The 14,587-nt window shown below is 38.4% G+C and overlaps 2 protein-coding genes across 2 annotated transcripts; both read right to left on the reverse strand.

Moving 5' to 3' along the window:
* Nucleotides 1-3,050: 3,050 nt before the first annotated feature.
* Nucleotides 3,051-3,995, reverse strand: LOC119825972 (olfactory receptor 51I2-like). The gene has a single exon (XM_038347028.1). The coding sequence runs from the start codon at nucleotides 3,993-3,995 to the stop codon at nucleotides 3,051-3,053; it is 945 nt and encodes a 314-aa protein (XP_038202956.1).
* Nucleotides 3,996-13,650: 9,655 nt separating this feature from the next.
* On the reverse strand, nucleotides 13,651-14,587 carry LOC119826829 (olfactory receptor 51I2-like). Its single transcript, XM_038348330.1, is given in 3 exon segments — nucleotides 13,651-14,162; nucleotides 14,165-14,446; nucleotides 14,449-14,587. Coding segments are annotated over 3 exon segments (933 nt in total).

Below are 14,587 nucleotides of genomic sequence, written 5' to 3' on the forward strand. Positions count from 1 at the left end.
TTTGACAAGCACTTAAAGGTTTGTCATTCATAGCAACTCTTAAACCTCCAACACTCTTCAAATGTAAAGTACAATCTCAAGACAGCTTCTATTAATCTCTAGATGCAGGTGTTACTCACCCAAGCACTGGGGCATGGCAGGCGGCAGGCTCAGATGTCAGATGTCTCAGTTAGTACAAGTTCAAAAGACAGAGCTGAGCAGCAGACAACTTGAGTCTTACATCATTTGCTTCTAGCATGTTGCTCAGAAAATTCTGTCTAAAGGAATTTTCGGTGCTCATTCTTTCTAGCACAGAAATTAATTAGCAGCCTGCATGTAACGCCAACATTAAAGCACTATGGAGACTGGGGGATGGATTCTGAAGGTAAAGTGCACTGTTTATGAACTTTGTTCTTTCATTTAAAGGAATATAACAGCTCATCTATTACTTATTCACTCAATAATATTTACCGAAACCTACAATGTACCAGGTTTGATGTGAAGACTGTGACCATAAGACTTAGTCATTTGAAGGTGGTCAAGATCCTACAAGAAGAGTTACAGGAAGAATTTAGTCTGTCAACTACTCCAGTGCTTAGTTTTTATTTATCTTCATACACATTCCTCCTTTTCTTTTATGTTCCTCTTTTTATCAAGAAAATATTAATTATACATAGTAATACAATTTGGCATGATATTTTAGTGCATGCCTGCTGAATGCCTTTTACTCATCCTCCCCTTCACAACCTCTAGTAATTAGGGGGCTACATCCAAGTCACTTCCTCAAATTCCGCATAAGGTGAGAAACATGTGGTATTTGGGGGGTAACTGCTGTGAAATGATGTCACTGGTGAGGTAGCCTCCACAGACATTGTATGAAGGAATGACAAAGGCTGGATACCACAAAACTATATTAAAGGGAATACAAGTGGAGAGAAACAAGATTCCTGGGTGTTAGAGATTGAAGGGCCTGGCCCATGCTGGACGAGAACTCTGCTCTGAACTACACCCCAGTCTTTATGGTCTTGACATCTGGTTCTTATTATTATTGTTAGCAGAGATGAGCTGATCCTTAAACGTTGACCAAGTTAAAGTTTAACAGATGGCCAATGGCTTTTTCTATACTGAGCACAACTTAACACAAAGCCAATTTTTGAAGATGTAGAAAAGTAGGTAAAATATTTTTAAAAACTCAACAATTTCTGCTAAGCAGATATATCCAAAGCCTATATATAAGTCAGTGACAGATAGTAGATTGGAAATATTTTATACAAAAATTATTCAACAAAAATGGAGACATATCATTATGCTTCACAAGAAATACAACTCAGTATTTAGAACCCAAATATCTACAAGACATTTTAAAAATAATGTAAATGTTTCCAATTATAGAAAAGTATTGTTGGAAATAAAACAGATACAAATTGGACAATGTTGTTTTATTTATTATCAGGCATAAACTTTTTCAAAATAATGAAGCTTATCAGTTAAATATTATTAATGTTTCTTAAATTATTTAGAAGTTGACACACTATGTAAAACATTTTTGCTAGTAATAGAAAATATATTAATTCAGGAAAAAATTAAAAATCTCTTATTTATGGAGTAGATTTTTATTTGATGATGAGTAGCAAAGCAGAATACATATTTGTTAGTATGAATGGCAAATACTTTCCACACTCAATATGGATACAGTTCTTCCCCTATAAAAATATAATTCAAGTACTCACTTATCATTCTTATGCCCTATTATGTAACTAAATTGCATAGATAAACTTGAGCTTCAATTATTTTCCCTGTATTTATGTATTTATTTTGTGTGTATATGTGTGTGTGAGCACAAGCATATCAATGCCATGGTGAGCAAACGGAGGCCAGAGGACAACTCTCAGAAATTGGTTCTGTTCTACCAAACTTTGTTGGAAACAAAGATTATACCCAGGTCATCAGTTCTGTGCACAAGCTCCTCTACCTACTAAACCATCATACTTGTCACAAATTTCAACTTTAGAAATCTGAAAAATACTAAACTCCGAAACATGGTTCATAACTTTAGAAAGAAATTTCTGCAATGACCCAAAAGATTCTTGGGAGAGAAGAATTTTGGCTGGTTTTGTTTTCCGTTTCTTCTGTAGGATGTTTCTGAGTCCAAGCTAAATGTGTTCTGTGCTCTGGAGGATGCCACACCTCCTCTCTGCTCCAGCCTAATCTACAGGTGCTGCTTCCAAGCCAGCATCCATCTTGCAAAACTGTAGCACTCTCTTCTACCTGAGTCCCTAAACTCTTCTGCTACTCTCTTTCAGAGCCTTCCTTATCTTGCACAGTGCCCTCTTTCTTTCACTTAATGTGCTTTACTTCGGGTTTAGTTTGCATTCTTTTGAAAGTGCTTATTTGCTAAGCATCTTTGAGATTGGCAGAGACTTGGGGCGATGATGACACTACTTAGACATCTCATGTCTCTGAGACTTTGAAACCAGTAAGCTTCTCTCCTAGTTTTACCAATTTGTAGCAAATCCTTGTACTCAAATTCCTTCTTGAAATATATTTGCCTATAGTTGGAAATAAGCATATCTATATTTCTGATACCTTCATTGTGTCATATATAGGTTTTTATTTTACATTTCTGTTGCTTAATTTGCATTCAAAAATGGGCATATAGGGGCAATGCAAGTGAATGCTCTCTTTTGTTTAGGACACTGTCCTGTTACTTGGCCCACATAGCTTTGCTTTCTAAAACTTATCTTCACCATCTTACCAGGAAAATATATTTTATATTACTTGAAAATTTAGGTACTAGTGGTATATTGGAACCAAACAAGATCTAATTCAAGGGCCTTTTTCTTGTTTGATTGGAGAGAATTTATTTGCAGCAAAGTATGACCTAATTAGTTAGTTACATGGTGTTTTGAGTTGCAGATTGTGTCTAGGCTACGTCTTATAAGCAATGCCTATTCCCAAATGTAGCTAAAAATATACATATTTAAAGGTCCACAGACTATCATGATACATTCAAACATCAACAAAAACAAAAATGTCTAAGCTATGTAGTGTTCCAGAAAATGCATCTCCAATCAGAACTTGGTGCCTGACAGCATCTTGTGCAGCCTCCTGCGAATCTCCTTTGTCTTGATGGAATAGATAATAGGATTGAGCATTGGAGGCACAAAGAGATATACCAGGGATGTGAACTTGTGCACATACTCTGGGGCATGCTTTACAAATCTGTGGACCATTGACACACTAATCATGGGCACATAGAAGATGAGCACAGCAGAGATGTGTGACACACATGTGTTGAGTGCCTTGAGTCTCTCTTCCCGGGAGGCAATGGCCAGCACAGAGCGCAGAATGAGCACATAGGAGAGAAGGATGAGCATTGAATCTATACCGAAGGCAGAGATGACAATAAACAGCCCATACATGCTATTGATGGTGGTATCTCCACAGGGTAGACGTATCAGGTCTGGGTGCAAGCAGTAGGAATGGGTCAGAACATTGGCCTTACAGAAGCACAGCCTCTTCAGTAGGAAAGGAAGTGGAAAGACCATGCAGAAGCTGCGGACAACAATAGACATACCCATGTGGGCCACACGGGCATCAGTGAGCACTGAGGAATAGTGCAAAGGGTTACAGATGGCCACATACCTGTCAAAACTCATGGCCAGCAGAATCCCAGATTCCGTCCAGGAAAAAAAGTGTATGAAGAACATCTGGGCCAAGCAGGCATCAAAGGCAATCTCTGAAACATGGAAACACATAGAAGCCAGTACCGTGGGCAAAGTGGAAAAGGACACCCCCAGGTCATTGACAGATAAGAGGGACAGGAAGTAGTACATTGGCTGGTGCAAGCTCTGTTCCTCCTTTATGATGAAGAGAATGAGGACATTGCCTACAATGGAGATAGCATACAGCAGCAGCAGGAGGCCACTTAGGCAGTGCTCCAGACTCTCCATCTCTGGAAAGCCCGTGAGTATGAAGCTACTGGTGCTTGAGGTGTTGGTCTGGAAGCTCCTCATCAGGATTGTATCTGTAGGGAGACAGAGCAGAGTGGAGTGAGATTGGGGCATGGAAAAAGTGAAGAGGGGGCCAGCAAGTGTCTCAAGATAGGAAGGTAATGATGTCTAGATTCTGACACCAAATGCCAGGAAGGACGTAGAAAGAACTTTTCCCTTTCCCTGGAGACTTCCTTTGACTCTTTTTTAAACATTATTTTTTATTCTGCCTATGCCAGATTATTTATAGATGCTTACATCTGTATGACCTGGCCTTTTTTGCTTCTGGTTTCTAGACATCATCATAAAGCAAGTGCTCAATGAATTCAGTTCTTAATACATTAAGGCTGATTTATTCTCATCTATTAAAGTTATGACACTTTTTGGCTAGATTCTAAGCTGTCTGTCTTCTTTCTCCTGAATTCAAATATCCCAGTAACTCATCTTCTCTATGTTGTTTGAGCCCCTCATTTATTCACTAGAATTCAATAATCTCACTCTCTGCCACTCCTGGTTGCTTTGATTTTGTTTCCTGTATGTTCATATGTTTCTTTGGGTCAAATATTCTCAAACTGAACTGTATGCTGCATTGATTTGAAGGGCTTACAAATGCTATTCAGGCCACATTCATAACAGTTGCATCTGAAAGCCTGTAAGAAGGGCTAAGGAATCCACTAAAAAAGATAGTATAATATTTTCCTTTCCCAGTCTGGCTTATTTCACTTAATATGATTGTATTTAGTACATATATTCTCTTGAAAATGACATAATTTCATTTTTCCTCCATTTGTGCTTATACACACAAGTACACGCATGTGTGTGAGTGCACTCACATATCATATATATGTGTGGGGTGTGTGTGTGTGTGTGTGTGTGTGTGTGTGTGTGTGTCACATTTCCTTTATCTGTGCATTGACTGGCACACCCAGGTGAGTCCAGCATTTGGCTCTTGCTTTACCATATTTTATTCACTGTTTTTATCCTAGGTAGTTACAGTGACAGATATGTGGTTCTTTGATTAGTGTCTTTCTCCTTTAGTAAATCGTGAACTCCATCATCACCCACATTTTCTTTTATTTTCCAATTATATCACACTCGCGTTTATCTATTCAGTAGAAACGCATGCTCTACGACATATGTGAACATCAGAAGATTACTTGCAGAAGTGTTTCTCCCCTTCTACCATGTGAATCCCAGGAGCCAAGCTCAGGCTATTAGGCTTGGTGGTTTGCCTTTGCCAGCCACACCGTGTCCCATCTCCATTCCATTCATTTTGTCCTCACTGCTTAGGCAGGTAAATTGATGTACAAATCCCCGAACTAGGAATCAGAAATTGCTAGTTCTAGTTTTAAACTTTTGAAAATATTATTAAATTGATAAACTGCTTTAATAGCAATATATTAACACCTACGTTTTAAGTGTAAAATTCTTGATAAAAGTAAATTAATCTGAACTCACTTTCCCAAATATCAACTGTAAATTTAAATTTCTAATAAATTGTTTTCACATTTAAAATACCTGGTCTTGTCTCCAAACTATTATCCTAACTCCAACCAGTTTCCCAATCAAAGGCTCTCTTCTTTTGTAACATTATTGTATAATCACCTAATAAGAATAACGGAGTTAATCACACGGAAGCACTGATCCCAATCAAAACTGTTTATGCCCAACAACAAAATTAGGTGCCTCTCTGAGGCTCCATGCCAGAACCTGTAGTGTAAATGGAGAATCAGGACAGAATAGTGGGGTCGCAATTTCTTAGAGCTAGATGCTGAACTGACAGCCTTTCCTGAAATCTGTGCTAGTCACCTCAGAATCCGAGAGTTAGGAAGGCAGACGCTGAGACTCCCCGTGAAAGAAGGGCTAAGGTCCTCACTTTCATCGTCAGTGTAGATCATAATCCGAGAGTTAGGAAAGCGGTCCCTGAGCATCCCTGTGAGAGAAGAGCTAAGGTCCTCACTTTCATCTTCAGGGTATATCTAGAAGCTATGAGAAAAGAGGTGGTCAAGGTGCTTGCCCTGAGGAACAACACCAAAAACTCCACACCTCAGAACACAGCTCTGCTCTTCATTATGTGTTAGTCTAGATTCGTTTCCTGCTCTGGGATTTATGAAGCTGTCTCTTAAGTGTCCCTTGGGCCTAGCTAGGACAGCCTGGGGAGCTGGCCAGAGCAACAGAAGCGTGAAAACTCAAAGCTCCCCTGTGCTCTGTCGTTTCTCCCACCTAATGGTATCAAAGAAGTTGAGAGTAAAAGCCGGGGTGATCCTGGAGCGATCCACATGTTCAGCTCATTTGGTAGAACTGAGACTCAGAAAGTTTATCCTGTAACTCGGCACCAAATCTGGGAAGAACCCCAGACCCATGGATTCTGCCTGACTCAGAAGAGAGATTTTTCTGTTAACTATGCCATGGCTCAAACAGATTTCAAGAAAGGAGTAGCATGGCCAGTAAAAGTCTAGTTATGTGGCATTAGAAAACAAGGCAAAACATCCAGGTATGTCTGGACAGCCACCTGACCAACTGTTAAGTCTTCAAAGACAAGAATCTGCTTTACAGTTTGTTGCCAGGTGGCCAGACCTATATTCAAAGCTAGCTTCCTCAGACTGGAGAATGGTTCCGCAGTTAAAAATACCGTCTACTTCACTATGTTAAGTCCAAGGTCCTCCCAGCTCCCCCTAAGTCCGGGAAGGTGAGCAACCAAACTGACAAGGCTCACAGTGAGCCCGAAGGGAACCCTGATGGCTCTTTGGCTTGGAGAGGGGCGGAGTGGGGGTATGGGTGGAAGGGAGGGGAGGGAAGTGGGAGGAGGGGAGGAGATGGAAATATTTAATAAAAAAAAGGAAAAAAATACCGTCTACTTTTGCAAATGACCCTGGTTTAGTGCCGCCACCCAGATAGCAGCTTCATAACCATCTGTAACTCCAGCCACATGAGATCCAATGGCCTCTTCTTGTGTGCATGGGTACCAGGTACACACGGTGTGCATACAAAACATTCACGCACATAAAATAAAAATTAAAAAAATTAATTTAAAAATACATTTTTAAAACTGAGTTCCTTCTTGAATTAATGCCATTAAGTTTATTTAATTCTTTTGGTTTTTGGATATCTTATTTGTAAAGTGCCCATAGATCTGAGCACATGTGATCCAAATCACACAGCAAGAGCCTTTGAAACTGTTGGAAAACTTGCTAATTTTTCTCCCCAGCAATGAAGCTGAATAGTAGATAGGCCAGTTCTCTCTGAACACAGATTGACTTCTAAGACATAAATTTAATTGAAAGTGTTAAAATTAAACAAGTTCTGGGCTGTCATGTACCACAACCAAACTTTATAATGGAGAAATAGAGAATCAGTCTGAAAAGTTTGCTGATAAGCAAATTATGATGATTTACAACATCAGGATTTGAATATAAATTATCCTGATGCACATCCAAATCATCTTCGCTATCCATGCCCTTAACAGAGCTAGAGGATAAAAGAGTGAACGTGTACTCCACCCAAGTATACACCAATGAAGTGAATGTGTACTCCACCCAAGTATACACCAACAAAGTGAATGTGTACTCCACCCAAATATACATCAATGAAGAAATCTTATGAATTCATTTGCTTCACCTAAGATTAATACTAGATTGTTCAGTAAAGAAGGTAATCATGTTCATTTAGGGTAAAATAAAGGCACATATTTTAAACCTTTTTATGCTAATTATATTTAAATACAATTTTACATAATGAAATTTTCCTTACTAGAATTATAAAACTATTGAACTGTCTTACACCTGAGAATTTAATTTTAAGTATAAAATTTTTATCTAGGATAAAATTGTGGCTCTGTATAAGCAAACCATACTATCACCAACTAAATGCACTGATACGAAGTAAAATGAGATTTGAAGGACATCATCAAGAAAGTAATCACAAAGGGTCAGAACTGGCACATACACCACAGGATTTCATTCACTAATGCATTGCTTTCTGGAGTTTAGTACATATCCATTAGAATTTCAAATATTGCTTCTTTTTAATTTAAAAAATTCATTGAAGATCTGAAAACAAACAGTTGACTTTTTCAGAAGACTGTAGCTATACAATGCAGCTGAATTCGAGTTTTTTGGGTATACCCAAGAGTGGCAGAGAAAGATCATCTAATAGTTAAATTTCATTTTTTTTGAGGAACCTCTATACTGATTTCCATAGTACCTATACTAATTTACATGCTCACAAGAAGCACGTAAGTGTTCCCCACAGCCTCTTACCCATTTGCTACTTGTTTTCTGGTATCAGCCATTCTGACTGGGTGAAGTGGAACCCCATTGTTACAAATTGTACTCCTTTGATGTTTAAGAATGTTTAACTTATTTTTTTATGTTTTTGGCCTTTTAAAAGAACAAGATGAACATACCATAGAGATAATTGCACATCTATTTATTGAATCCCTATTTACAATAGCAAAGATATGCAATATGCCTAGGTGTCCATCAACAGATAAATGGATAAAGATAATATGATTGATATATATGAGATGGGGGAGGGGAGAAGGGAGAGAACTTCATTAATCTGTAGAGAATGATGAAGATACGTCATTAGCAAGAAAATACAATTGAAAAATAGACTGTTAAACTAAAGTCAATCTCAAAAATAAAATGATCATGTTTTCTCTTCTTTGTGAATGTTTTGTGTAGATATATACAATGATATATGTATATAGGACATGAAACTAAAAGTAAGTCTGAAAAAATAAGCATTGACTCAGTGGAGGAGTGGAAAGGAAAGGGAGGAGAGAGTATTTTCAAAATACACTTATGGCCTACTTTTATACAAGTATCATTATGAAATACATCTGTATGTACAATGAATGTGTACCAGTAAAATGTACAAATGAACAGGTATGTTGTTTTATGTACTGAATTGAACCTGTGGCACTAGAAATCACAGCTTGTTTTCCTTACAACATTAAATAATATTACAAAGTACATGTGTCAAAGGAATAGAACAATCACCACTCAAAAGCATAGTTGTCAACAAGGAAGTAAAACAGTCTACACAAAGTCTCTCTATTATCATCACTGGAAATAAATTAGCGGGGTTTTTTCTCATTTCCAATAGCAGATGGAAATGAATGGAACTGAGAAAAAATGAGTTGTGTCTCCTTTTGTTTCCTATTTAAAATCAAAGAGAAAACAAGTGTCATTTCAGCAACAACAGCAAGAGAAAATGACTAAAAGAAAGCTGTGTTCATGGGGATCGATATATACACCAGTGATTCACATCTCACAAAGCTTTCAGATGGTGCCTAAAAGGCAACACCTCATGATCCCTGGTGCTTGCACATTTGTGTTCAGTGCCTATGCTGCTTTACTCACAAGAGAATAGAAACAGAACCAGCCACATAACTGTCAACTGATGAATGGATAATGCAAATGTGGGATATATACACATTGGAATTCTACAGAACTGTAAAGAAGAATGAAATTTGCACATAAATGGGTGGAACTGAAAAATAATGTTCAGAATAAAGTAATCAAGGCCCAGAAAGACAAATGTCTTATATTATCTTTTATTTGCAGATCCTAGATCTGAATCTTTAGGTTTTTGTGTGGCTTGGAGTAACTACATAAATCAGGAAAGGAGAAAAGGACCATTGTGGGAGAGGGAAGAGCTCTAGAAAGGTGAGGAAAAAGGAGTTATGAAAGGGAATACTGGGAAATGTGGGAATTCTTAACTAGGAAGGAATAAGAGAATAATAGGATGAAAGAAAACAGGATAAATAGCACTAAGGATGTTTAGGAAAGTCCTAGGGAAACATATTATTTTATATGCCAACTTTAAAATACATTTATAGCTTATATACACAGTTTTAATACAGTGGGATAATACACACACACACAGAGGCACACACACACACACCATATAGATACAGAGCTATAGACTGTCTAACAAAAACCCAGTGTCAGTCAAGAAAAACTTTTCTTCAAGCTGTTGATCAGGGTAGACTACAAAGTGCACACACACCAAAATATATAAACTGTTTCTGCTGTTCTTGGTAAGATCGTATTGCTGAAGATACTTCATACTTCGGGGAGAGGAGTTGGAGAAATCAAGCTGGGACTGATCTGGAAGTCTCCTGCCTGAGGGCTAGCTCATACAATTTGGAAGGTGCTATGAAAGCCGTCAAGTGAGAAAAGCTATCAACGGTGCTAGCTACCTCTAAAGATTGAAAACCTCAATCACATCAAGACCTGAAAAATATACCTAGCAGCACAATAGTGGCACTTGCGTCTTCAGTGCAACCAACAACTGTCTTTGCCTGCTCAACTGGAGGGAACTCCTGCTGGTACAATCAACAAATTTACAAACTCATAGCTAAAATGACCATGGGCCCTAGAAAAAAAAAACCTAGAACTACTGTATAACCAACATGATGCAGTTTCCAACTAACTTCAAACACTTGTTTTTATACCCATGAATAATTGCAATTCTCACCTCTCATCAAAAAAGCGTCTTGTTTGTGGAGGCTCAAAAATGAGAGCCTATTTCCACCTTGACCAAAGGTCAGAGAGTTGAAACTTACCTCTAGTCCTTCAAGGTTATTGTATTTCTACCTCAAACAAAGGTGCCGCCTAGATTTAGATCAGAGAGTTCTGCTTTCTCAAGGTTATTGTCAACAGGTATGGCTAATATCCAGACCTTGTATTTCAGGTTTACAGACACAGATATGTTTCTATCTCAGACAAAATTCTAAGAATCCAGCTAAGGCTCCAGTTTCCTTAGGGAGATAACATTGCATTCCACCCAGAGAGTGGTTTGCCTAAAGAATGTCTTGGTCTAGGTTGTGAGCGTGACTTGTTTTGTTCTAGCAACAGAATGTTTAACTATGGATATAGCCCACAATCCTTCAACTGGTCTATTCATTTCCTTGTATCATGTTTTTATCTTACTCCTACCTTTTGGGGTCAGGGGTATTTTAAACAATTGGAAATTAAATGTGGCTAATCTTAGTATTCACTGGGACTCTCTACCAGTAATATTCTATGTTTTCTGTCTTATTATTTTTGTGTCTTGATAATCTTACTTGTATTTCTAATCCCATACCTCTACCCTGGCAAGTGGTAATTTGTCAAGGCTGGTTCTCGACACTTGTTGAGGGAGAGGGATATTTCTAGAGAAATCCAAACAACTGGTCAAAATGCAGAGAATAAGTGACCATAGGTTTCCCAGCGTCAAATGGGACATTGATGACACAACCGCTACAGCTCAAGCTTTGGGAACATCATAAGAAGGGGGTGGAAGGATTGTGAGTGAATGAGGATAAGAGCAGTGGCTATACAATACTGTCCTTGCACTGCACCGACAAGTCATTCTCAGGAATTCTCAACTAAATATCTGCCAGTACAACACCTCCTGAAAAGACAAAGGGTGTAAACATTCAAACTTGGATGGACGAATATTTTTTCACCCTCCTGTAGATGAAGAGCCTCAAGTAGTTAATAGCTGCTGAGGTAGAGAGAACCAATATTTGTATATGTGTTTATTTTCTTCTGTTTTCAGAGATGAGACCCCAATCCTAAGCAGTGAATCCAAAGCACAAGCAAACAAGAGTAACAAGAATAGCACTAATTAGATTCAGTCAGAAGTGTATATATGTGTGTATACCTATATGTGTACCTGTGTGTGTGTGTGTGTGTGTGTGTGTGTGTGTGTGTGTGTGTGTGTGTGTGTGTAGAAGCGGTCATAAGTCAAAAGAGGGTAGTTGGAGAGACACAGGAGGGATTGGAAGGTGAAGGGTGGAAATAATGCAAATTCAGTGTTCCCGTGTATAAAATCCTCAAATAAAAATAAAAATCTGTTTTTAAAGGAGACATGAAGTTGAGAGGGGGTTGGGATGGTGAATGGATCTGGGAGGAGTTAGAGGGAAGACCGAGGGAAGATTGAGAAGTTAGAGGGATGAATATAATCAAAACACATTGTGTGCATATATTAATTTTCAAAGAATTAACAAAATATTGTAAAATAAAAATTACACACTTTATAATAATAATGCTTTTTAGTGCTTTTGGATGTTTCTGATAAAAATAACTTCAATGTGTGTCCCCTTAGAAACAGAATTTCCACTTGGAGAATGAAAGTCACAAATAATTGAGATAAGTGGGAGACTCGAAGACTGAGAGAAACTAGCCCATCATCGTCTGCAGGGAAATTAAAAATATATTTTAACAAGAAATCATGACTTAGGAAAATGTGCATCTAAACATTGCCTAGGTTTATGGGGGAGATATTCCTTTAAATCTACTATTTCCTACACATATCTTTCACTATATTACTAACTAATATGAGAAAGTATACTGAGAGATTTCTAAAAATATGGTGCACTTTAATTCTATCATGTATGTAGTCTAAGTTATTAGGGAGGATGAAACAGGGGCAGCAACCTAAGAGATGAAACAATATCGCTTTGTACTCCATGTATATATGTGTTTATAAAACACATATACATTCACTACAGTCTCTCTCTCTCTCTCTCTCTCTCTCTCTCTCTCTCTCTCTCTCTCTCACACACACACACACACACACACACACACACTACATTGCAGACATGAGAAAACATATAATGTTGAAGTTTCATTTTAAATTGGGTTGCCTTTTCTAGAAATTGAATTAATCTTAAAGTTTATTAAAGGTGAAACTAAATAAATTTTCCTCTTTTTCATGCCCACTGATTAGCTTATTTAAAGCATCTCTACAGTAAAGTAGTACATTATTTTGTCATCTCCTAAATCATATCATCATCCTACTTAATGCATGCATTTTGTTACACAGCCTTCTTAACATTTCAATTCTTTTATTAATAGATACCATACATAAAATTACATATGATTTAAACAGTAATAAAAAGTTTAGTTGAATTCCAAAATTACTAAAAGTGAGATCTTTTAATATGATTTATATGAAATAATATTTACCTAGTCCTAAAGGCCATATGGATGCCATACTGCATAAAATATTTATGAATATTTGGTGTGCATTGTGATAAGAAAAGAAAGAAACAGAAAATTTAAGGTCTCTTGACTAAACTCTGGGGAAAACAATCTAATTCTCATTATGACAATGTTTCTATGTTTAAAAAAAGTCCAAGGTGATGTAAGATTTTTTTTAAAAAAGCGGGGATATATTGTGACACAATAGAAGGATTACAAGAATATATATTTTTTATTTGAAAAGGAGGAAACAGAATGCGTGCTTTTTTGCTAAATTTTGACCTGACCTGTTTTACCACACCAAAGCCTGTTGGTGTGAATTGTAACCACAATGATGCTATCATACATACAGCATCGGATAGCAAAAATCCCAATTAAAAATATGAGGGAGAGAAGGAGGGAGGGGGGAGGGAGGAGGGAGAGAGGGAGAGAGACAGATAGAGAGCTGTTAAAATTCCAGGTCAAACTAGATGGTTGTGGCACAAGCCTTTAGTCCCAGCACTTGGAAGGCAGAGAGAGATGAGTCTCTGTGAGTTCCAGGCCAGCCTGGTCTACAAGAGCTAGTTTCAGGACAGGCTCCAAAGGTACAGAGAAACCCTATCCCTGTCTCCAAAAACAAACAAAAATCCAAGTCAAAGCAGGTCTTCAGAGAACAAGTTGGTGCAGTCAGGGTAAGCAACACTGACCTTACCTTCTCCGCCTCAAAACTTGGTCTGCAGCAGGATTTTGGAAAGCCTTCTACGAATCTCCTTAGTTTTTATGGAATAGATAACAGGGTTGAGCATTGGAGGAACAAAAAGATATACAAGAGACAGGAGTGTATGCACATACCGTGGGGCATGCCTCCCATAGCGAGCAAACATAGACACACCTACCATGGGCACATAAAAGATTAGCACAGCACACAGGTGTGACACACACGTATTTAGGGTCTTTAACCTTTCTTCATGGGAGGCAATAGCCAGTACAGAGCGAAGTATGAGCACATAAGAGAGGAGAATGAGAGCAGAATCAAGTCCAAAGGTAGAGATGACTATGAAGAGACCAAATATGTTATTAATGGTGATATCACCACAGGGCAGGCGAATCAGATCTGGATGAAGGCAGTGGGCATGGGAAAGCACATTAGCCTTGCAGAAGGGCAACCTCTTCAGGAGGAAAGGTAATGGAAAAATCATGCAACGACTTCGAAGGAAAACGCACATACCCATCCCCGGGCATCAGTGAGCACTGTGGAGTAGCGCAGTGGGTTACAAATGGCTACATAACGATCAAAGCTCATGGCCAGCAGGATCCCAGACTCCATGAAAGAGAAGAGGTGGATAAAGAACATTTGGGACATACAAGAGTTAAAACTGATTTCTCTTAAGTGGAAGCAAAACACAGCCAGGACTGTGGGCAGTGTGGAGAAAGACACGCCCAGGTCATTGCCTGACAGCAGAGACAGGAAGTAGTACATAGGCTGGTGCAGACTCTGTTCTTCTTTGATGATGAAAGTATCAGGGCATTGCCCACTATGGAGATGGTGTAGAGGATGCCAAGGAGCAGAAACAACCAATGCTGAGAGGTCTCCATCCCTGGCAGTCCTGTCAAGATGAAGCGAGGCAACCCAGAGCTGTTGTGGGCTTCACCTGCCAT

This window comes from Arvicola amphibius, chromosome 1 (genome assembly GCF_903992535.2).
Source record: "Arvicola amphibius chromosome 1, mArvAmp1.2, whole genome shotgun sequence".
In the NCBI taxonomy this organism is placed as follows: Eukaryota; Metazoa; Chordata; class Mammalia; order Rodentia; family Cricetidae; genus Arvicola; species Arvicola amphibius.

Coding starts and splice junctions, on each gene's coding strand:
- LOC119825972 (XM_038347028.1), bottom strand. CDS start 3,995: ATGAGGAGCTTCCAGACCAACACCTCAAGCACCAGTAGCTTCATACTC.